Here is a 25,170-nt window from a genome sequence, read left to right as displayed (position 1 = left end):
GACGGCTAGCGCAAATAGCTCTCGTGTAGCTTTGCGCGAAATCCATAACAAACAAACAAACAGTCTTTACCTGTGATGTTTGTAATAAATAACTTTCGTCAGTATTGTTTCTGTGTTTCTTTTTTTTTTCGTCAAACTTTAAAAAATATCAAAACCTCATTAATTTTTGTGTATAAAGTAGTCTATAAAGATTGGCAGTAGATTTGTAAAAGTTTTTGAGATCAACATCTTAAGGTATTTAATTTGTGTTATTAATCATTGTAGCTTTTCTCATGCTAATTTGTACATAAGTATACCATCACCGAGAAACGCGGTTTTATTTTACTTTTAGTGTTTAAGAAATTAGAAAAAGAATTAAATAACTATAGCATGAGATGAGAGCACGGTAACCTGCCACTAGCGTGTGTGTTCAAATTAATATCTAGTTAGAACAAACTTATCCTGGGTATTTGTCAAACCTGATGTGAAAGTGTTAGCTTTAATCTGTTTAAAATATTTTACTGGATAAAAATTATTTATGCAACAATTAACTGTGTTTTTTTCCTTACGATATGCATAATTTACTCTAGTGGGTTATTTTAAGGGTGCACACTCTTGTATTGATTGGGGAAAATAAGCTAAGTGGAAAACAACATTTCGTTAACTTCTTGTACACAATCCAACATGCACGTGTTTTTTTCAATTACTTGTACAATAATCAAACGTGCACGTGACGTTAACTTTTCGTACATAATCAGACGTGCACATGTGACGTTACCTTCTTGTACACTGGTAAAACGTGCACACACGATGCCTTCAGACGATATTGCCTTCAGACGAAAATACGATATTGATAGTGTGGTTTATTTGATTTTATGATAACGTTTCGTGTACACGTGTTATTCAGCTCTTGTCAATTGCGAAATCTTTCAAAAAGAAAATTTTTCGGTAAACATACAACTTTAATATACATCACTCATTAACTCAGTAAGAGGTAAAAGACATGTAGACGTTGCGCAGCAACAGTAATTACATATTCATCCAGTCTCTCATCAGATGGCGCTGAAATTATAAATATTTCGCTGACAAAAATTATAGCTCAAAAAGCATGAGTAAGTAACTAAATGTTTGATTATCTATGATTTTAACTCAAGATTAACTTGTAAAAAGATAACATTCTAAATCGAAAATCTGATAATATTGATGACTATTGTATGAACATCTACATGAGGAAAGTATGAGGTATTGAAGCCACTATGCCACATTGATTATAATGTAAATACTCATTTTATGCAAGCAAAAATGCATATAAATGATATGTTTGAACATTAATTTAATTCGCGAGTGATTTAGGCTTTCTTGCTACCCATAGTAAATAATATTCTAAAGCAAAAACTGAAGTAGACAGATGGAATATTTGTGATACAGCAACAACAAAAAATAAGACTAAACGTATTAAAACAAGATACGTATCCCATGTATACACACAACCATGACGCTAAAGCTTAGTAAAATACAGTTATGTTTAACAAAATCTGTATCTATACATATTTGTTTGTTTGGAAGGAATTGATTTCCTGTTGCATAATACGATGGCGACACCTATCACAGTTTTCGGTCTTCTCGCAAATGAAGATTGCTGTAAGGTCAGCCAGAAACTTAGAAATTCTAAACATAAATGTATTCGCAGTAACATGAACCTCTTCTATCCAGTTAACAGCTCCAGGGACCTTTTAATCATTATTACGATTTTCGCATCGGAATTTCTTTTCTTAGGTATTCAGTTATTTATTTCTAAATATTACCCAGCATTTAGGCTAATATTTACACCTAAAGGGAAGCAAGCATTATAACAGCGTCTGATTACCTTTTGTGAATACATTTTTGAAACAATGAAGCTAAAAAACGAATAGAAGTCGCACATAAAAGACAGACAAAGTATAAACTATAATGTGGAAAAAATAAAAATGCATATCTCAATAATAAGAGTATCTGCGAAAATAAACCTCACGAAACGGTAAAGTACATCGGTTATACGATTTAATCTCTATTCCAATAGCTATTTTAATGTGTTTTCCTAAGAAGGTGTAAATACACCACATTATAACTAATAAATCAGACTAACTGTGTGTGCACTATCCAGAAGGCTTCACACAAGATGAGACGTTTGTATAAACCATGAAAAATCATAATAAAACGTTCGTCACTTAACTTGATGCAAAAACAACCTTGCAACAGATGGGGTACCAACCGAATGGCCATTATTTTTTTTAAATAACGTTGAATTTGTTCAAGTGCAGAATAAAAAAACAACTGTTCTTTATACTGTATAAGCACACAAGGATTTACAGATTATTGCTAGAACTCACTTTACAACAATATTCGAGACACATATTTTTTGTTTTTTATTTGGTTTGAAGAGTTTAGGGTAAATAAGGAAATAGAACGTAAAAATTGAATAAGATATAATAACAGAGAGAAAACCTCGTACACAGACTTACAAAGTATTCGTTAAATATGAGATGTTTAGATGATGTTTTCAATAAGTGCTTTGACTGATAAAGTTTACTTTTGATTTTCCGAATAATTTTATAAAATATTTGAGGTGCGATACTGCATTTAATTTATATGCAATAATTCATAAAGTACGTATACATACTAATAAAACGGAGGAATTATTAATATTAAAGTAATTTTCTACTGGCATTATTTGTTTGTTGTTGTTAAGCATAAAGCTACAAAATAGGCTGTACGTGTTGGGTTCACTACTGTTACCAAATGTACCAATGATCCACTGGGGGCTACTGACACTGAAACCATTCATAATTTAACTCAAAATAATTTATATGGTGAGTACATCTTAAATTTATAATTAATAACTGGTCCCTGAATAGTCTAAGGTAGAATAAGAGTAAGTTTGCTCGGAATTTATTACATGTCATGTTTATGTATAGTTACGGCCCGGCATGGCCAGGTGGTTAGGCTGCTCGAATCGCAATCTAAGGGTCGCGGGTTCGAATCCTCATCCCACCAAACATGCTTGCCCTTTCAGCCGTGGGGTCGTTGTAATGTGACGGTCAATCCCACTATTCGTTGGTAAAAAGAGTAGCCCAAAAGTTGGCGGTGGGTGGTGATGATTAGATGCTTTCCTTCTAGTCAAATGTACCGATGATCCACTAGGGGCTATTGACACTGAAACCACTTGTGATTTAACTTAAAATAATTTATATGATGAATGGTCCCTGAATAGTCTAAGGTAGAATAACAGTAATTTTTCTAGGAATTTATTACATGTCATGTTTATATATAGTTACATCTAATCAAAAACACCTTAGATTGGAAAAATAGGTGCGTCAAGAAAAAATTATTCAGCGTGCGACTTAAAGGAATTGATAATAATTTTACAGCAAATATTTATTCATTAGTTAGCCAGGCCGCATTTTTTGTTCAACCTTGGGCATGATGGTGGGTAAAATACGCAGCCTGGCTAACTAATGAATGAATATTTGCTGTAAAGTTCTTTTCAAAACTATAAGTGTTATTACAACCAGTTTGCCCGCCAATTTTGATTTCATTTCTTTAAGTCGCACGCTGAATCCTTTTTTAGCCGCACATTTTTTCACACCTAAGGTGTTTTTGATTAGATATCATGACACACACCAACAAATTACGCCAAATAAGAAAGTGACACACGATAAAAGCCAAAATTAGCTTTAGGATCGCAACTCTATTATTCAGAACAAACCTTTACTTTACAGAACCAACCAGATTTTTTAAAATATATGGTGGTAGTTTCTCCTCTCTAAAACAGTGTTAATAGCTTCATTTATAGTAATGCCATGGAATTTAGATTAACAGGCTCTTGTGATCACTCTCATGCAATTGGTACAGCGGTCTAAAGCATCATTATTTACGATAATTGCTTAAGCTAATATCACGTGACGCTAAACTCACTTTAATTAGGATAATTTCATAAAACTTACTAAATTTGCACTGAAAAGATGGCAATGAATAGTCAATAATAACTGTCCACCTGTGTGATTCTTTTGAAAACTTGGGCTAGAAACTAGTGATCTAGTTTGCTTGGCCTAATCAATACTTATGTATCTGCACGTCAATTCACCTTATAGTTTTACTGCTCTAAATCAGCCGTCTTTAATCCGAATGAGAAAAAACTAAAAACAGTCCACCTTAACTCTTAAGTGAAGCTGTAATAAAAACGCTACACCGACAGCTTCCGTGAATATTTTTCGTTAAATTTGAGCGGATTTTGTCGTATAACATTGCACAAAGTGGTTTATAGTTACACGAAATGAGACTCCTAATTGTAGGTTGCAAAGATCTATTAGTGCACCATATTTGAAAACAAAATCCATAAAAGTTAAGTATGTTTTTGTATCAAATAAAATTTCCATACTTTTAGTGCGAAGAGAAAAAAAAGGAAGAAACTCAACCAAAATTGGAGATGTTATATCTCAGGTATTTCTTAATGGATTTATTTGAAATTTAGTATGTGAAGAAAGAGTCTAGTTGAGCACATCCACTGAAAATATGTGATACTTTGGATTACCACAGTCCGAGATAATGAAGGTGGAATATCCTAAACTATCACTCAGTGTGTCCTGCGGTTTTTTTTTTGTTTGTTTTTTTTGCCGCAAAACACACTACCATTTGTCTTGATCTAAAAGCCAATGATCAGGCAGTAGTAAAGGGATAATGAACAATGCAGCGCTTAGATGTTTAAGACGTTTCTTAACCAGGGGCAGTTATGCCTAGGGGTTGAACAAGTTTTATCAGACAATAACCTAAAGGCTATAAGGGGAGTGAAGAAGAGTAGCCCACGTTAAGCAAACATTCCTCTGAACTGGAAGACAACGCCCTGACGTTAGTGTTCCATTCACCTTTTTTGGTCAGCCATCGGGCCAAGATCTTCTGGAATGACTCCGGCGAACTAGCAGCGCAGGTGCTCAGAACTGTGAACAACTAACCAACCAGCTTTAGCCCTTAAGTTCTAGAGAGATGTGACTGCTCACGTTACAAAATGTTTCCTTGTGGTGGTCATGTGACATGATACTTCTTGATCTCCCTCTCCTCCTTATCTCCTATGGAACATAAAATATCAAGGAAGTAGTCACCTGACCATAGTAGTTCCAGTGGTTACTGTTGGTTCACTTTGATGACCGATGATATGAAATCTCATTCTTCAACTATACACCACGTGTCATCAAGATTATAACAGCTTCTGAGCAAACTTATGTAGTTCATAAACACTTTATAGCTCCTGTATTAGAGTACTTACTGTGATTAACAATAGTTCATGTATTACAACAATGTTTTAACAACTTTCCTCAAACTTTGTGTTACAGATTACTTTTCTGTTCTAAGGAGTTGTAAGTAGTAAAGTAGATGTACGTACATTATTTGTGGGCAACAACTTCCTGGGAGTTTTTGACTGTAACTTCATTTCGGACTTTATAGTGAGGACTTTTTTCTAGATTTTTGCCTTCTGTTTTGATAGTGAGATAAGCTGAGGTTAGTGCAGTCTTCCCAGTGGATGAAGTAGTCAAAAAGAATGTTCAGGAGTGGCGAAAGTTTCAAGTTGTATGGATTAGGTAAATAAAATAATAGCATGAAAACGTGCCAGAATGTGACGGGGGATACTTTGATACTGAATTCACGGCTAGTACTAAATTACAAATAATTTAAAAAGGCACTTGTGCAATACATACATAAATACAATTAAAAGGGGTGCAACGCTGAAATAACTACACAATAAGTAATTTATTAAAAACAGGGACCAGCCCTAAATTAGTTTTACATGTTTTGGTGTTCTTCAAATGGTGGTGTATGGTGTAGTGTTGACGTGAAAAACAACGCATGTATTTCAGGTGTAATTATTTGGTTTTACTGAGTTAATTTTGAAGGTTTATTCGTTTTCATCTTTAGTTCTACGTGTCTAGCTAAAAAAAATATGCACTTTTAAATCTTTGAAGTTTTTAACTTTTAGAATGATCAACTTGAACAGCAGCTATACATGGACACAAACTCGTGGGGTTGTGACATAAGGTGGAAGGGAAGGTAACCAGTTAACAGCACTTATCATCTTTGCAGCTACTCTTTAACAGAATAGCAACACTGAATATCGCTATGCCCCTGAAATTGAAAGTATGAGGCGTGGTAAGAAGCATATTGCAGCTAGAACCTTTTAATCCGCAGCCCAGCACGCTAACAATTAGACTATGCTACATCTTATAACTTACAAAGTAAAAATAGTAAGGTACGTAACATGATAGTGGTCTTGCCCCACTCCCGAGACTATTTGCAAGTTTTTTTTTACCATCCCACCTTAATTCTAGAAGACCTAAGATAAAATCTATGAATAAATTAGAAAAGTAATCAGTTTCTTAAAGAATTGAAATTTAGCTTGCTGTAATAGAAGTCTACTGAAAATTTCAATACTCGCATGTTTATCCAGTAAAACTACGTATAATGTAGTGTTATGTGACAAAATCCAACGTATCTGAGACCCAGAATTTCCAAGTATTCATCCTTAATGGTAACACCTTATGTCTTCTATCAAGCCCTCAAGTACAATCCAAGAACTTAAAAACTAACCAACCACAACCGACGACTACTGTTAACATTTCTTAACTTTCAATCTTAAGCAACAAGTTACAAAGAACATGTAGGAAAATATAGATAAGATTGTAATTCAATTGGCATATATAACTTCAAGCTCGACTAACCATATAATAAAAATAAACATGTTCATGGAGGAAAATATTTTGGTGAAACATATCGAACTGATGATGTCAAGTTTAAAGAACAATAAAACGCAACCAGTTTTATGATAAATGAGACTTCCACTGCAAAAGACTCACCATCTCCTGACATTGGTAAGACCACGTGGTACTAGGCTTACATCACTATCGAAAATAAAATTGAAATAAAATAACTTATTTGGATTAGGCAAAACAAATATGTAAATAGAAACTAAATTGTCAAGATGCCGAACTCAACAATACTTAGAATGTTATCATCAACACTAACTAAATGTTGCTGCTTTACTCGTGTTCCAATTAACACTGCAGGGTGGAAGAATATCAAGAATTTAATAATAGTGCTGAGTGGAAGAATATCAGAAATTTAATAATAGTGCTGGGTGGAAGAATGTCAAAAATTTAATAATACTGCTGAGTGGAAGAATATTAAAAATTAATAATAGTGCTGGGTGGAAGAATATAAAAAATCAAGATAAGCAAAACGTGTATTGATTTCACTGATAACGCAACACACGCACAACATTTAGACAACTTTATCAGCAACCATCCAATAAAACATACTTCTGTTGGTAGTTAAGTAATATGGAAACATAGTGTTGAGTTTCACAACAGCAAAATAAAAAAATGTCTGTGTAAACTGGTAAATAGAGTGAATAAACATTTTTATCAACGACAACGTTTCGTAGATTCCGATTTCATTATTTCATTTCATAAAACTGCTCTATCATTACGTATTTGAAATATCTTTTTCTTTTAATAACTAATCCTCAGTTTACAGCCTAATCACTCAGTTTTACATAGTGTTATCAGTTGTTGTAGCATATATATATACTAGACATATAATCAAAGGGTAGATGAAATATGTAATATTTATGCCAAATAAAAATCGCTGTTAGAAATTAATACCATCATTTTCAGATAATTTTATGTAAAGTTAATTCAAATACATAATAATAAATAAATATAATTGATGTTAGAATAATTAAATAATATTGTATTACTAATAATTTCCGTAATTCTGATTCGTAATGACATAAAAACTTGATAACAGTTGCACGTCATTTAGTTAATATAGTTCACTCCATTACATTCATTTTTCATGCAACTGATGGTATAAATAGCGCCTAGACCACTATTAAGTCTGTGGCATCCCAGCCGGCCTGATGAGCTCTGATATTAGGCGAAACGCCTCGTCGACACTGGCTATGGCAAATATATTGTGGTTGACATATTGTTACACATTTGTATTTGCTTTCGTTCATATATTCGAATTCAATCAATCATTTCTTGTTTAAAGAATGTGCCGATCAGTTTATCAAGGTGGGACTGGCGATATCAATCCTCCATTAGGCCAACTGTAGCAGTAGAGATTCTTAAGATGTAGTCAGTGTAGTTTTACGGCATTAATGGTTCCATTCCACTGTGCATAATGTAGGCATATCCACAAACGCTTATTAATGTCACATCATACTTCCATCTCTTCATATGCACCGCATTCCAGCGTGAAAATTACCATAGGTATGATTCCAGATTCTTTCAAATGAGTATGAATCTCTTATTGACTGCAGAATGAAACGTGAGTTATTTGAAAAAAGAACAATGCTCTACATATAGCTGGTTCACTCGACATTGGTCTTGACGTCATTGCAAGCGAACTGTTACGCGACTTCCTATGAGCGAAATGCACCTCATTCGGTGTTTGACCTTCAGATCATCCTTTGTGAAGTCTATTTTAAACCGTTTATATAGTGATACGGTGACGTTTTCGGCTGCAAACATCAAATTATGTTCCGGAACAGACATAACACTGGCGACAAAGGATCGCCTGGTTGTGTTGTGAAGGGTGTCCAAGCAACTACAGCAGTAATTTGAAAGCGGTTCTACATTATGCTAACGACACTTTGAAACAGTTTAGAAAGTTTCTAAAGCCCACTCTGATTGGCCAGCTTTAATTCGTTCAGTTTCTCTCCATATAAGTGAAACACCCAAATTTCTTAATTAAGGTCTGAAGCTGGGTCATGAACTTTTAGGTTCGATGGTTTACTTCCAAGTGACAAGTGAGACGACAGTGTGTAAGAACAATGTATATAGCATAGATTGAAACACCAATAACTTACATTTCAGGTCACGTGCTTCACTATCGGCGTCTGATTTGCATAATAATAATAAACTAAAAGAGATGATTAACATTATTTTATAACAGTGGTTTTGTCTTTTCATAACTGTAATAACACAGGCCTGCGAATTTAAACTTCATAAAAGTTGTTGTGGTTTTAATAACGGATTTTCCATAATTCAACTATGCAGATTTCGAAAATAATATTATTTTCCTATCATGTGTTACGTATTACAATTTTGAATGGTCTGAAACCGAGCTAAATGATACTTTAAATTCAGTAGTTAAATAAATGCCGATATGTATCCAATTTATGATATCTGCCAACAAGATTGATACACACAGTTTCTTTTTTAATACAAATATGTTTTAATATATAAACAACAAAACAATTTACAATAACAGTTATTACAAACAAAGATATATATACAAATATTTTACAAACTTATTACCAATATAAAGTCTTCTTTTAAGTCTGGAACTTCCTTGATGTCTTATCGATGGTTCACGATGAGCGAGTTAATTTCGAATTGATGTAGATACAAATTATTTAATAGGGAGCTAACTAGTTCTGTGGTCTTTACTGATCACACGCCGATTTTTCCTACCGGTGATGTTAGGTAATATTTTCGTAAAAGTACAAATGTCCGATGTGAATCCACTGAATTTGAATGATTTTTAATGTTCGAAATTTATAAACGTTCATGGTCAGTATATCTGAAGTCCCGATTAATAAGTGTTAATCACAGTTATAGCTTCCAAAGTTTATAGCAAACCAATAATAGATACTCTTTTGTTTTTGTTTTTTGGCGCGTCGCGTTGGTTATACTTATAGGCGTGTGAAGAGTTTCTCGAAATTTCAGTTTTACGTAACAATAAATGTAAGGGTTTTTTTACAAATCAGGAAGAAAATCGGATTCAGCATACAGGATTTTTTTTTCGTAGAGTGTATATTAATTCGTAAAAGAAGCAGGAAAGCCATTTGGTGTTAAAACAAGAAATTAAGCAGACATTCTGCAACCTATTTAATGTTACTCTTAGTTTACTAATCTAAAAATACTAAGAGCTGACACATAGAGAAGCAACTTTTTCTAAGCATTCAACAGTTACACTTGGAAAACTATCCTATAGAACAAATACATACTGATCAGAAAGATAACAACTTGACTTACACTACCATCAGTTAGCAAGTATTTTGATGGGAAGTTTGGAAAATAATCACTTGTCACGTTAAGACTGCAGCATCTACAGGTACTAGCTCTGATCAATGGCCACGGTTTTGTATGTCACCAAGTTGCCACGTAACTCCACTGTTGTTGAACATCACAAAACTGACTACTAAGACAGTGGCGGACGTTTATTACTCTCAATAGCAGGTAATTTTATGTGTGGCGCTCTATTCTTTTAGTTGTATTTGCATTCATATAAACTCACGTCACGAATACTGCGTTTAAATTTTATGGAGTGTGTGTAAACATCTTTAAAATTAGTTACCTTTAAAATTATCTTATTTTCATGCTTAAAACCGAATTATTAATTATTTTATCCACCGTGAGAAAATGTGTACGACCAGTTTCAATTACTGTTGAAAGTTCCAACGCAGATCTTATTTAGATCCTCAATTAAGAAAGAAGGATCGAGAGCTATATAACGCTTTGTTAGACTATTTGGAGAAAAGTGATAAACACAGTTAGATCTCGCATGGCATGTTGAATAATGCAATTATTTAGTTACATGTATGACTTTTTTGTCTTCAGGCGAATTGATAACGAATGGTAAACTAAAATAATTAAAAAAAATAATTTGTGAACAGAAAACAAAAGATCCACCTTCAACTGTATTTGACAGAATAGGAGAAGAGCTGTTGATAAGTAATTCAATCCTATTTCGGTACCCTGAATGTCTTTACTATTTGTTAGAAGAATAAACGGTTTATTTGTTAAAAGTATATACGGTTTATTTGCGAGAAGTATAAACTGTTTACTTTAGAAGTATAAACTTCAGAAGTATAAACGGTTTACTTTAGAAGTATAAACGGTTTATATGTTAAAGTATAAACAGTTTATATGTTAAAGTATAAACAGTTTATTTGTTAGAAGTATAAGCAGTTTATTATTTATACGTCTTAACCGTTTTCCAGTTTGAGCTTACGAAATCAAAACGTTTATATTAATGAGCGTTTTTGTTATTCACCCAAGTTTCACAGTTAAAACTATTACACTTTGAATAACGTTTTGTAATATCGAAACATTGTTCACATACGTCTAACCATTACATTGATTTGGTGTGTGAACTGTGTAATGTAATTGGCAGTTAATTATTCACATTATTCTAATCAGCATTAAGGGTACAAGATCATCACAAGTTTGTGGAAGTTGTTAATAGTTCTATTACTATATTTTTAAAGTAGAAAACAACAGCAAATTGATCCAAAAGTAAAGAAACAACTTCTTGCTTTCAATTTATTTTGTTTTGGTATGTAAGTTTGAATATGTAACACTAAAGTGATTACAGTATAGGAAAACTATATTTGTTTTAAGGCAATAGAGAGGGTTATTACAACATCCTGAGGAAAGTAGTACGCTTAAAAAAATGTGCATACAAAATTTTGAACTTAATGTGCTTCTAGAATAGTCTGTAAATAGACGAACACAATACAAAATGAAAATATGTTAATTACTAAGCTTTATTCTGTGTTATCCACGTGATCTTGAAGAAAAACTGCCCAGTTAATGTAGAATACACAGGTATTTTAGTTTTAACTTTGACCGATGTTTAGACATTTGTTTGTGTGCGTGTTACAGTTAACTGGCCTGATAGAAGTTGCATGCAGAAAGAAACCTCTGAACACTAATAGTTAGTTATCCAACGAACGTAGCCAAAAGATATTGAAGAGCGGTTAACAATGATAATTGATTTCTAGCAGATGTGTAAGATAATAGCGAAAATAAGCCCTTGCTCAAACGGATCTTCAATGTAGTACCAGATCTAACTCACCAGATAATCAGTGTGTGGCGGAAGGCATTTCTTTTTCTGTGTAGACCGCTTCCTCTCGATTATTGCTCTGTTTGCACACACTCAAATTGACACGTCTGTATATAGACTGGATCATGTAACTTACTGTTAAGTTTTCTACAATTGAATTACCATTTATGTGATAAGGTTGTTATTTATTAAATGTGTGTAGCTATTATTGACTAATAAATTCATGATAGTAAAACAAACGTTAAAACATTTGTTAAATTACCTTTTGAAAATAAAAAAAACGATAAAACTCCAGAGCTTTCGACACATAGACCTGTCTTTTCCTGCTTTTACCTCTGACGAAGACAGGTCCACTTGTCGACATGTTCGATTCTTGATGGGTCTTTAGGTTTTGTTGGTTTGTTTCCCCCCTTGACAATTTCAAACATTTTCCAGGATAATATTAATGTAATTATTGGAAGAGGATCAGAGATTGTGCCAGGTTTTCCTGTTACGTATCCTGACCCCGTTCAAGCCATGTTCACGGAGGTAATTAAAGTGACATTTACATGTCGAACATATTTTCTCCTTATTTGTTTTTGTTCGGAAGTTCTTCACATCGCGAACACTTCAATTCAATACTCTCGTTGTTATTAAAATTAATTATAGGGGGTGTATCTAGCAAAACGTGGCCATAATTTTTGTCTATTTCTTATATATACTAGCAGAAATATCCGCCCTCCGGGCAGGTATAACTGATAATTCCTGCGGAAGACTATTGGGCCTGAGGTCTTTTCTGGAATTGTCTGACAGTTCTACAACAATGTATTCATACTTTGAATTCAATAATGTTCACCATCCATGAGAAAAAGAATTAAATTTTAGTTTTAAAATGAGCTATCATCACAGCATTACATCACAGAGTTGGTTTTATTGAAATATTTCTTTGTAGACGTAGTTTGTTTGTTTTCTGTTGCAACACTTGTGAGATTTTCACTAGAGAAACACAAATATTTTTAAAGTTGGTTTTTAACTTTTATTGGTTAAATCTGAAATATATCATTTTTGTAGAAATTTTAACTGTTTTATTTACTTATCAGCTATAATGTGAAAATTAATCCCACTATTCGTTGGTAAAAAAAGTAGCCCAAGAGTTGGCGGTGGGTGGTGATGACTAGTTGTATTCCCTTTAGCCTTTCACTGCTAAATTAGGGACGGCTAGCGTAAATAGCTCTCGTGTAGCTTTGCGCGAAACTCAAAACCAAACCAAACGTTTCCACATTGCAACATCATTGGCGAATTGTGATGAATATCCGTGATTCGACCTTTAAGTGAATAAAATAAGGATAACCTCTCCTGCCTCAGGAGTGAAACTCAGAGAAGGTGCCTTCTACATTAACTCTATATTTTCTATTTTCCAGAAAGTTTGACAGGCAGTGATACCTCACGGTAGATCCATTCCTGACATACGACATCTTAGACTGTTTGCCATACAGTTTCGAATGCTTTCTCGATATCAAGAAAACAAGCGACAGTGCATTCTTTATTGCTAACCTAACAGTTTGCGTGAATTTTATGAATCGATTTGGAACTTCTGGTAATTTTGACGTGATCTCCAAATATGTAGATAGTCTATACTTTTTATTATTCCAGGAACAGGGTGATATGAAGGTAGCCATTGAGTTTATTGGCTGGCTTTCCTTCTATATAGAACATTAAGACATTCGCTTGCTTTCAAGAAACTGGGATGTATCCAGAGTTTAGTGATAAGTTGAAAAGTGATGTTATTAGTGCAGACAATAACATCAGTACCTTTTTTTTTGAGGATAATAACTTGGATGTCATCTTCTCCTGGAGGCTTGTTTTTGGTTACTTTAATTGATTGTATGGCTCCTATTATTGTTATTTGTTTTGTTACTTGAAGGTTCTTATCGTTGTCTTCGTTGTATATTTCGCTATTTATATGTGTTAAGAATGATGGTTTGTACATATTTCAGTTTCGTGTTACGTGTTCATTAACTTGGTTGTAGCAGTGTATGTTGATATCTGCGTCTGAATGTGTTTTGGAAATGTTGTTTAAATGCTTCTGTTTTGTCTTTATTGGCATGTGCTAGTTTGTTATTAATTCCAAGTGTTGGGTATGTTGTGATGCATTTCCACTGTTTGTGAAGCGTTTCAGATGTGACCAGAATTGTTTAGGATCTGTTTTATCGTTTAGTTTGATGCAGTATTAGACCCATTGTTCTTGTTTTAGCTGTTATTATATTGTTTCTGGGAGTGTTGATTTGGGTTTTGATTGTTTGATCTCTTGTTTCCATGTATTGTCTGAGTAGTTGTCGTCGTTTTTCGATCATTGGTAATAATCATGTGTCGAGTAATCGTGTTTTGGTATAGGTTTATGTGTGGCTTTGTTTAGGCATTCAGTGATTGTTTGACACTATGCATCTATTTAAGATGGACTCGCCGCACTGTGGGTATATATTTGGCACTAATTTGTCTAAATTTGTTGTATAATCATTTCAATTAGCCTTTTCACAATTACATTTCCCGGATTTGATAGGCTTGTTATGATGGAGGGTGTGATTGAAAATACACCAGATGATCACTACTAGATCATGTCTTACATCAAACGTTAAATACTTATGGCTCATATCATGCGAACTTAAGCATAAGTCTGGTATATCACTGCTATTATGTGTATAGGAAGTATGCATCGAAGTAGCATCATTCAATATAACTATATCTGAATTATTAAGAAATCGTAATTATCTTCCATTTATGTTTGTATCCCTCATCTGAAGTTTTGGTGTTTGATAATAGAATTACCTATAAATATATAGTTTCATTATGTATGAAAATAGTTTTTAGTAATTCTTTATTTATGGTTTTACTGGATGAGCAGTATACGCCTGCTACCCTTATACGCTTATTATTGGTTAAGGATATATTAATGGCTATACATTCATTTGAGGTTTTTGGTGTTAAATCGCTCACTGATAGAGTAGATTTATACAATAGAGCTATTCCTCTATTGTTGCCCTGTTTTTTTATTCCATCATTTCTAATCATTGAATACTCTGGTGTTTTTAATGTATTATTCTTGTTAAACATAATTTCTGATTTAACAAATATATCTGGCTTGTTGTTGTTTTTTATGATCTTTACAATCTCGTGTTTCTTGGAAGCAAGTGCACCTTGGATGTTGACATGTTAGACTGTGAATTTATTTCAGGAATTGTCCTGTGATGTATGAAATTATTTATGGTAACAGTGGTGTTATATGTTTTTACTGTCGTTATGAATATGACTATTGGCGATTTTTAGCGCCATAAGTCCAGAGACGTACCAATGAACCATCGAGGAACATTGACTGTCATATTTAAATAATTTCTTCAAGCAATGATTGAATTGTTCGAAATATTAAGCATCGCAATTGAAGTATCTCCTGATAACCAATGTATAAAGTCAGAGCAGTAATGGAAATAAATGTATCTAAAGCTATAATAAGAGTCTATAATTCGAAGGAGGAGAGCATGAACTTTAACTGGTGCTAAAAACTCCTCTCGATTGTAACAATACACACAAGTCTAACAATACCAGCAACACAAACATTTAACCTTGGTTTCTTCATTATTCAAAGTACTAACTGTTGCAATAATAAATATTCTCGGACAACTTGTAAATAAAGATAGAAATATGGCCATGTGAAAAAACAAAACAATATATTCTTAACTTCCCCGCCCACTCCGCAGTTTGCAGCCGCCTCCTCCCACTTTTTGGGCGATTTTTTTTCCTTTTTTGAATTATCATTTTTCGATCATACAAAGAAACAAAAGAAGACTTCTGAATAAAAAATGACATGAATACAGTTGATTCATTTTGATCCCTTTTCTTTATTTGTCATAAATTATGTATCGTTTTGATGAAATGGACATGAACTCTTTGAAAACAAGCAACAAACATGAAAAAATGGTGCAAACTTTCTTTCAAAGAGGTCATTTAATAAAGAAAAAAAAAAGGACCTTCTCCTTCCTTTTTTCGAAAACTCCGGACGCTAAACAAATTTTGATTTTTTTACTTGGCCTAAAACTATCTTTGCCTGAGGTTCCATTATTTATCATTTAATTTTACTAAGTCAGCTGTGTATTTTGCATTGAAAGAAACCACTGGATTTGATATATAATATTATAAGAAAATATTTAAAAGTAGAGAAGAATGAGCTTTAGTATCGATATTATTAATATTTCACATGCACACTTAATACAGTACGAAAGTTTATACGAATGTGTAAGTATAAGTAATAAAGCAAACATAAGCTATTGAGGGTCTGGTGAAGGTTTGCAACCACTTATGAAACTTGGTTGATATTTTCGTCCAAAAAAAACACAGCAAAGAACACAAGCACCATATTCTGAACTTACGTTCTAAGCTTCTAACTGCTAGTGTTAAGTACCTAGTACCCAACAAACGTACAACACTTCTAATCAGCAGTCAGCATGATCATGTGCAATATTAAATTTTGACAAACTTCGTAACAGTATTCACACATTTTCGTCTATTTTTATATTCTCGACTAATAATAAGAATTTATTAATAACATTTGTAATAAGCATAGTATAACTTAAGTATCAATACTATCTTAGGAATTTATCTATACGAGAGGCATTAAGTTTTGTAATCCATATCCAAGATTTTTACCTTTGTTGAGCAGAACTAGAATCTGCTTTCCGCATCTTTGTGTAACTTATCACACAAAAAAGAACAACATAAGACGTTGATAAAAGTATAACACATAAACAAAAGTTATCCACGTTAATATTGATGTGCCATGTAGAAAACTTTTACTTACAGTTGTCTTTCGCAATTAATGGTGCAGTAAAAGTTTATAACCTTCGATTTTTGAAAGAGATTTGAAGTTTAGATTTTAATATTATATCAATATTAAATTTACTAATTATAAAAATTCATTCATTTCAATCATATTGTCCTCCTTTTCTACGGCATTGAAAAAAAATCGTCGAAAATAAAGTTTGTTATTAAGCACAAAGCTACACAATGGCTGTCTTTGCTCTGTCCACCACAAGCATCGAAACCCGGTTTTTAGCGTTATAAGTCCGCAGACATAGCGCTGAGTCACTGGGAGCCCAACCGAAATAAAAAGTTATAACTAGAAATACTGTTTATTTAAGATTATCTGAAACGATAGCTAATGGTTAAAACTATTACGTTCATATATGTCTTTATCCCTTTAAGGTTACCTTTTATTTTTATTTTAATTTTTGACTTGTAACTCTACCTGTAACGTTATATTCAGAACTGTTATTAATGTCTAAAGAGTCCACTTTAGACGTGCGCTTACATTGAATTTAGTACTTATCAAGTTATTCTGAAATACGCTACTCTTAAATATTTGATCTGTACCGTACTGAAAAACTATTCACTACCTTATATACATATGTATATATAACATACTAGCTGAATTACCCGTTTCTTGCACAGGTGTCCAAATTACTTGAAACTGGCATTTAAAAACACAATGAAATTACTTTTAAGAACATTTAAAAAAAATTCAATTTTCATAACATTTTAGTTTTTATCTAAACCTTTGATTTTGAAAACAAAAATTACACAATCTCAATTAAAGCCTCTTGATATACCACATTGAATGTTGTTCCCTCTTCTGACAATATAAACAGATTTTGATGAGATCCAGCCCTTGAACACATAGAATTGCCCATGTGAAAAGCAAGGCTGATTTAGGAACAATCCAGCAATTTTAAATTTTGACCTTGTTAATTGACATTACAAAACAAATTGTAACTGGGAATTGGAGCCTTTAGGGGTAAGCACATGGTAGCAAAAGAATTATTGGAATGAAGGCATCTTCACATTTGGTATGACTAGTTGCTTCAATAACATGTGGCAATAAAGTCTTAACAAGTAAACTTGTGCCATTACATAATTTTGAAGGATCAAGGTTTCTCAACAACATTATTGGTGAACCATTCTTTAATTTCATAATGTGACCTGGCATCCCTGGAGGTTCAAGAGAATTAAGGAATTCACTTGGGGAATTTACAATATCATTTGTATCTGAAACGTTGTCAGTTGATCTGTAGGTGAATTCCTGTCCTGGAATTTTTTCCAATAATAGATCATTTATGTCATGAACAGTATCATTTCGAGGTGGAGGAATTGCTCTTTTACACATCCATTACTAATTGCTTTAGCCCTTCTGCATCTTTTAGTAAGTTACCACATTTGTCTGGAATAGTAATGTACTTGTTTGATTGATTGACTGGAACTAACTTAGTAATAAGTTTATTAATTAGACCGTTTGCTTTTATGTCAGCAAAGTTATCAAAAGCAAACAAAAATAAAAATAAAGCCCAACTTAACATGTACAATATAAACTTTGTTGGCCTAACAACAATATCGTGATAGTTTTGTTGCTAAGGGACGGTGTATAGTGTTGTGTTGAGTATTACCAAAAGGAGCACAACATCAAAACAGGAACTGAATTAAATGCTAAAAATTAGTTTTTGTGGGAACCTGGTGGGAATTTTACCCCTTCATGTTATGTCTGTGGATCGTAGCAGTCATCATGCCAAGCTTGGTGGTGATTGGTCAAGTAGTGTCCGAGGAGTTAGCGGGCAGACAAACATACAATTTCACTATATACAGAAATTTATAATATAAAACAAGCCAATAACCAAAACACTGTCAACCTAAACAAAGTCGCCAGGGCACAGGCTATAATATGGAATATAAGATGTGTCTTGGATTTTGGAGATGTGTCTTACTTCCGAAGTTACCTCCAAAAACCAGGACACATTTTATATTTCATATTATAGCCTGTATCCTGGTGAGTTTGGTTTGGTTAAAGTTTTATGTTATAAATATGTTCTATCTCGTTATATGTTTGGTCTTGCTGTTTGTTACACAGTCCTTCTGTTTGATGTAAATATCAACTTAACTGTTTAGATAATGTTTATGTTTACATTATATATACACACGCACATCGTTTCAACTTTCAACTCCTTGGGTATCAGACAACATTATTCCAGCACTTATGATAAGCACCTTATCAAACGTTATTTTGCGATAGCTTAAGTTCAAATATGATATAAATTTTCCATTTAATTCCTTTAAGTATATTTTAACTAGTTTTATGACCTTAACTACTCTTTGAGCATCATCTTTTACCTTATACATAGCCACAACTGTCTTACTCTACGTATACGTACAAACAAACATTTTTGTGACCAAACATTCAGGGACCAGGCGTACACCATTTGCAAGACCCAAGATGTCTTTTTAATTGATACATAGGTTCTTATAGATTTGGTTTTATCCCAAAGTCTGCTCGTTTCGTCACTGACAGCTGAAAAGACACTAGCACGGTAGAAATTCTAAACATAAACATAATTCTAATTCACTACAAAATCTTGATTGTTCACTTACTGTTCCAGGTTTTTCCCACATTGATAAAGGCAGAGAAACATTATGACACAGAGAAGGAAAATACATTACCTGCTGTTTTCGTGAACTGGAGATACTAAACAGATAGAAAAACATTTAATACCATCACGAGTCTTAAAACTTCAAAATTATACTGTAAACAGAGATTAAATTCAACTGTAATCAGCAAAGCTGTGTTATACTAGAAACAGTAACGATAAGGCGAAGAAATGTAAAATACGAGCAGTAATGTTATAATAGACAAAAACGGAAAACAGAGTACCTGTCGGTTTTTTATTAGAGATATTAAACAGACAGAAAATGCAAAGTAAACATCTCCAAGACTATTAAAACGTAAAACTGAGACTGCACAGAGAAATTAAACTCAATTGTAAAGTTGTTTTATACTAGAAACAATAAAGAAATGTTACATTTTGGATAGCATATGAGTATTCTGTTTATCAGTTTTAATCCCCTCCCAAACACGAGTGAAACTTTATCATAAAATAATAAGCAGATTGTCATGCACTAGAAGCAGTTCACTCTCAAGCTGAGATCGATCGAATTCTAAACTTATAATTGCCATAATGATCCATTGAACGGTTATCAAGTTGTGATCGATATTATGAACTATTATAGCACTTAAAACTCATGACTGATACAGTAAATTGTTGAACGTTTATGAAGATATCATAAAGCTATGTTTCCATGGTATCATTATTATGATAATACATTTCAACATTTCCAACGTGTGTATATAAACTAGGAAAATCAAACCGCTCGAACGTTATCTGCATATATAAATGCTCCGAGTGCTCTAGAGCATATATAGCATGTACTTCCAGAAGACTGACAGATCAAGTCAAGGAGCACAGTTTACCAAGATACGTAGAAGTTTCTAACATTCTGATGATAGATTATAGTAAAATTCCGGTAAAAAGCGAGTAGCTTAAGGTCATTGGCTAAGTTTTACATATAAAGGGGTCTTTGACTATTAAACTCTTTAAACCGAAACTGAATAAACTGTCGAGAACTGGTGAACTGTTTTTGAAAGTATAATAAAAACTAAAGTAGCAATATTAAAATGACCTTCACATCACACTGACCTACACACTAAAAGATGTCTAGAAACATATGGAGAGAACAAAGACATGGAAGCCACGATATTTGTACACTTTTGGTCTGCCATTGTAAACTTTTCTCTCACAACTCTTTAAATCTATAAACGATAATATTTTCAAATATTCAAAATCTCTACGTATAAGTGACGTTCCTTGGATTTTTCGTGTATATCAAGTGTGCTCTAAAACACATGTTTTGTGAAGCTGCTACTTGTTTTACATAATATAGGGTCTGAAATAACACTTTTGCTAACACTTGTCAAATGTGATGCTATCAGCAAAACGTAGAGGTGATTCCTAAATCATGTCAAAATATATTTTTGTCCAGGTAGTGCAATAAGTTAATAAAATGCATGAAAGGGTGTTTTGGAGTACAAGAAACTTAAAGATATAAAAGTATATTCAGATGGGACGAGGGGAGGTTGAAGATCATATGTGATAATTATCATATCAGAGAAGCATTGGTCGAAGCTGGTAATTTGGAGAACACATATCAAAAGTGACCGTCTGGAAAATAAATTCTTAACTACCATTGTACATTATATAGAAAAAGATAAGCGAGGAGTGGAAGAGAGATATTTAAGAAAAAAATTGACTTCAAGGGCCAGAGGGCTTGTGGCTCAAGATAACAGACGTCGTCACCCATGGTTCGTCCTATGCTTCACTTTGGCACGTAAGTCCCTGTTAAAGTCGGCCGAAACATTCTGTAACTGTAGGTTCACGTTGGTCCATTAAAGTGCATCTGGCCTCTTGCCTGAAGGTTTAAAAAAATGTATCGCAGAAAAGAGGAGCAAGGGAATGCCTCCCAAGACCGTGAGTACAACATTCCACGCATAAACCGGGGCATATGGTCAGATCAATTTACACTTCCCACACACGTCCGACTGGAAATAACCTCCCGCCCCCTCCCAAGCTTCTTCTCTTAATGTTTCCACCACAGGAAGTTCGGGATGATCCACTGCACTCTTTTTGAAAATCATATAATAATTTGGCATGGGTTAACAAATGATAGTTATAAAAATGTGTGCCTTCTTTAGATTCATCTTTTCAACTATTGTGGTCAGGATATTACAAATAAAGGGCTAGAAAAGTAAACGTTTAAGTGATACACGAGTACTTGAACATTTCCTGAAGTCTTCCTAGAACACGTTCAGCAGTCGTTCATGTAACAAGCAATAACGCTACTGGCAAAGTAATTAAATTCTTGTAGACAGTAATATTTAATACAAAAGAATGTACAAAATATGGAAACTCCGAACTACTTTTATTTTACATTTTTATCGCTATTTCCGTCCTAGAAAACTACGTTTATATCACAATACCAATTTATCATTAATAACTTACACATTAAAAGGGCAAACTTGTCATTGCTCATTCAGTTATTTGGTAAATCTCCATGTTATTCTACATGCATGGTTTTTTTATTATCTCCGCCTCTTCTGACCTCGTTATTTTATTCCGTATTTTCTCTGGAACATTTTATTCCCTTAATAATATTTTGTTTTTTCTTTCTCACTGACCTCTTCCTTATCTTCCTGTTTGCTACCGTATCACATTTTAATTAAAAAAGAGATTACTGTAACAAAAAATAGCATAGTATACAAAATAATATTTATGGACCTACATTTCTACGAACTGCTGTTGGATATTTAACAATTAATTTGTGAAAATCAATAAATGTTATAGCTTTCGGCTAAATTCACCTAAATACAGTTGTCATGCACATACAACTTCAGATACAAATAATTATTAAAGCTTTTTACACGCCAGTGTAACATTAGAGAATATAATAAATACGGGGAATATTATTTTTAATTCTGATTGAAACGATGAAAATAACGTACTTCCCACATTAATGAAACAGGAATTCTTCGTTCATCAGCTACCTTTAAGTATCATTCTAATAATGGTCACGCTGGATACTATCAACTGATGTTTGAACAGTGTAAATGACAATGAAATGCTTTTGTCTAACTGGGGCATTATTAAGAATGATAAAGCACCATAAGTTGTTTACATCTCTTACAACAGAATAGTGTTAGCAATTCTGAAGTGAGCTAACTGAATAAGAACATTAAAGTATCCCACAGATTATCGAAACTAACCCGAACTATCTGATATTATGCATCATATCGCAAGAAAATTCAGACTTCTAACGATTAAAGAGTATTGAATTATGGTGGTGTTTTGACTAGGTAAGATACCAATCTATAACTTTTGTCGTGTAAACTAACAAGATATTTTAAAACACTTTAAACTGTACATGAAAGTCACGATGATAATTCTTGTGATCAGAAGCTCAAAGACCCATGGAAATTAAAATGATAATCCTTGTGATCAGAAGCTCAAAGACCCAAGGAAATGACAATGATAACCCTTGTGGTCAGAAGCTCAATAACCCAAAGAAATGACAATGATAATCCTTGTGGTCAGAGGCTCAAAGATCCATGGAAATTACAATGATAAACCTTGTGGTCAGAAGCTAGGAGATCCAAGGAAATCACAATGATAATCCTTGAGGTTAGTAGCTCAAAGTCCAAATAGTTGATTAATCTTTCGCGATACAAAGAGAAATGTTGTCCTCAATTTTTACAAGTTTATCTAACAGACTTCAGCACTTGCTCTCGTGAGAATTGTAAAATGCATTTTTTCAAGAAGAACAAAATTGGTGTTACCAAGGGCATCCTTTAATGAGCACTGTAAGCAAATGTTATAACCTTAAAAAAATTAACAAATCCCTAGCCATTCTAAGTCAACCGAATTAGACATCAAATGAAACAAATCGTTAGATTATCCACAAATATATTTTGAAATTTACCAATAGTATATTCTATCTTAAATCACCTTGTATATGTTGAAAAGGATATATATATACATATTTACAGAAAATAGTCTGTAGTAAATTAACTGTATCTTAATAATTTTGAATTAGTTGTTCACGGAAAGACGTTTTAGTATATTTTCCAAACCATTAGAGATAATAACTTGTAAAGGAGAAACGATAACTTTGATCTCATTAAAAAAAGAAGAAAGAATAACAACAACAAGTGAGACTGGAAAAGTTAAATTAAGGTGTGTCACGGTACTTAATATGTGCATTAAAACTGGTATATCTGTGCCATCAGTGATATATTTAATAATGACATGCTTTCGATGAGTTATTTTGTCAGTGCAAAGCAGATTGAACAGTTCTTTAGTGCATGTCAGTCTCATAAGAACACACACGAGCTTATCTGATGCCTAGAATAATTTCAATCAATCAGTAATGTTTTATACCGGACTTTGATACTTATGAACAGCCAAACAGGAGTGGTGAAACACCTGGTAATTCAATACTTGTTGACATACCAGTAAAATACATAGCCAGCACACATTATAGAAGTACAGTATATTGGGGGAATGGGGGATTCCAAGTCTACGAACATGTAGATGAACAGGTAAGCGTGATGAAATCATACTGTACAAAGCTGAAAATTTGGGATTTTATATTTATTATTATTATATAGGGTGGTTAAACGATTTCTGCACAGTTAGTTAACAGTGGCTATACATGTTTTTGTAAGCGTACTTACATATAAAATATAATTTAATTACAAATCGTCAGTGTGGAATTTAACAAATGCTATTTGGAAATATTTGTGACTTTTATTTAGCTGGGTCCTTGACTACAATTATTCGATAAAAAATATTAATTCGAGTATAAAATTGGCCCAACTTTCCAGATTTTCTTCTCGTTTAGTAACTACTTCCCAACCTATACAGAGGGTTGATACGTTATACTAAATCGATTTTAAATATGCAAATCAGCAAACCATGTGGTAACCACAACCGATATAAAGTAGCGTTGGAACGAATATATTAAAACTACATTTTGATATGGATTGGGATATCGTAGATATTGTGATACTGTTGAAAATTATTCACTTTTGTAACAGTCCTTTCCTAAGCAAAATATTCACATACTCAGATGTGTTGAGATCGACGATTTAGAATTTACAAGACAGAGATAACATTTGTACTTAATGGCTGTGAAAAACAAAGGAATATGGATCAATCTGGATAACAAAGAACATCCAGAAAGAGAATTGTAGCAAATGGTATACCAACTGTGGTAAGTTAAACGACGTCTTGCAACAGGTGAAAATCCATGAACACAAAGGTCAATGGCAAAAGCCAACGCGTCTCTGAAAACAATACGCAACATTATGAAAAGAATCTCCGCTAAAAAGAGTGACACAAGTCATGTGCACACAAGTTGCTTCCACGACATATCCGTTCAACACTCACATACTTTAAGAAGATCAAATTAAAATATGTATTCTTGCTATTCCATATGAAGACTTACCAGTAAAGTCGCGAGATGCAGCATCTATAGATTTATGAGGATCGTATCGTTGCAATGGACGGTGAGAAACCGTCATCTTCGTACACTATATATCTATATCATAGAAAGCATGGAAGGAGTAGTGGTGTGCTTTTGACATGACAGCCTTAAAACGATGCCTTTTGCAATAAGAATTACATTGCAGGACTATCGTAAGATAGAGCATGACCATATGTGGCGAAATGGACTGTAATGATGTGGTAAGGCTCCAAAATCGTTTTAGTATCACGTATCAATCCCCATAGTATGTATAAAACACTGATCATCGATTGTCAATAATAGTAGTTTCTAACATATTACAAAACAAATACGCTATAGTTTCAAACAATAGCGCACCAAAGCCTGGGAAAACAAGTATGTAAT

The 25,170-nt window shown here is 33.3% G+C and overlaps 1 protein-coding gene across 1 annotated transcript in view; it reads right to left on the bottom strand.

Moving 5' to 3' along the window:
* Positions 1-24,844, bottom strand: part of LOC106460077 (B-cell lymphoma/leukemia 11A-like) — a 129,280-nt gene extending 104,436 nt beyond the window's left edge. The window contains exon 1 of the mRNA XM_022386696.1: positions 24,769-24,844. Within this exon, the coding sequence (XP_022242404.1) occupies positions 24,769-24,844 (76 nt within the window). The remainder of the gene's footprint in view (positions 1-24,768) is intronic.
* Between the last annotated feature and the right edge of the window lie 326 nt (positions 24,845-25,170).

The sequence above is a fragment of the Limulus polyphemus genome, unplaced genomic scaffold (assembly GCF_000517525.1).
Source record: "Limulus polyphemus unplaced genomic scaffold, Limulus_polyphemus-2.1.2 Scaffold703, whole genome shotgun sequence".
Classification (NCBI taxonomy): Eukaryota; Metazoa; Arthropoda; class Merostomata; order Xiphosura; family Limulidae; genus Limulus; species Limulus polyphemus.
The sequence above is the reverse complement of the archived record's forward strand: the minus strand, read 5'-3'. Positions and strand labels throughout refer to the sequence as shown.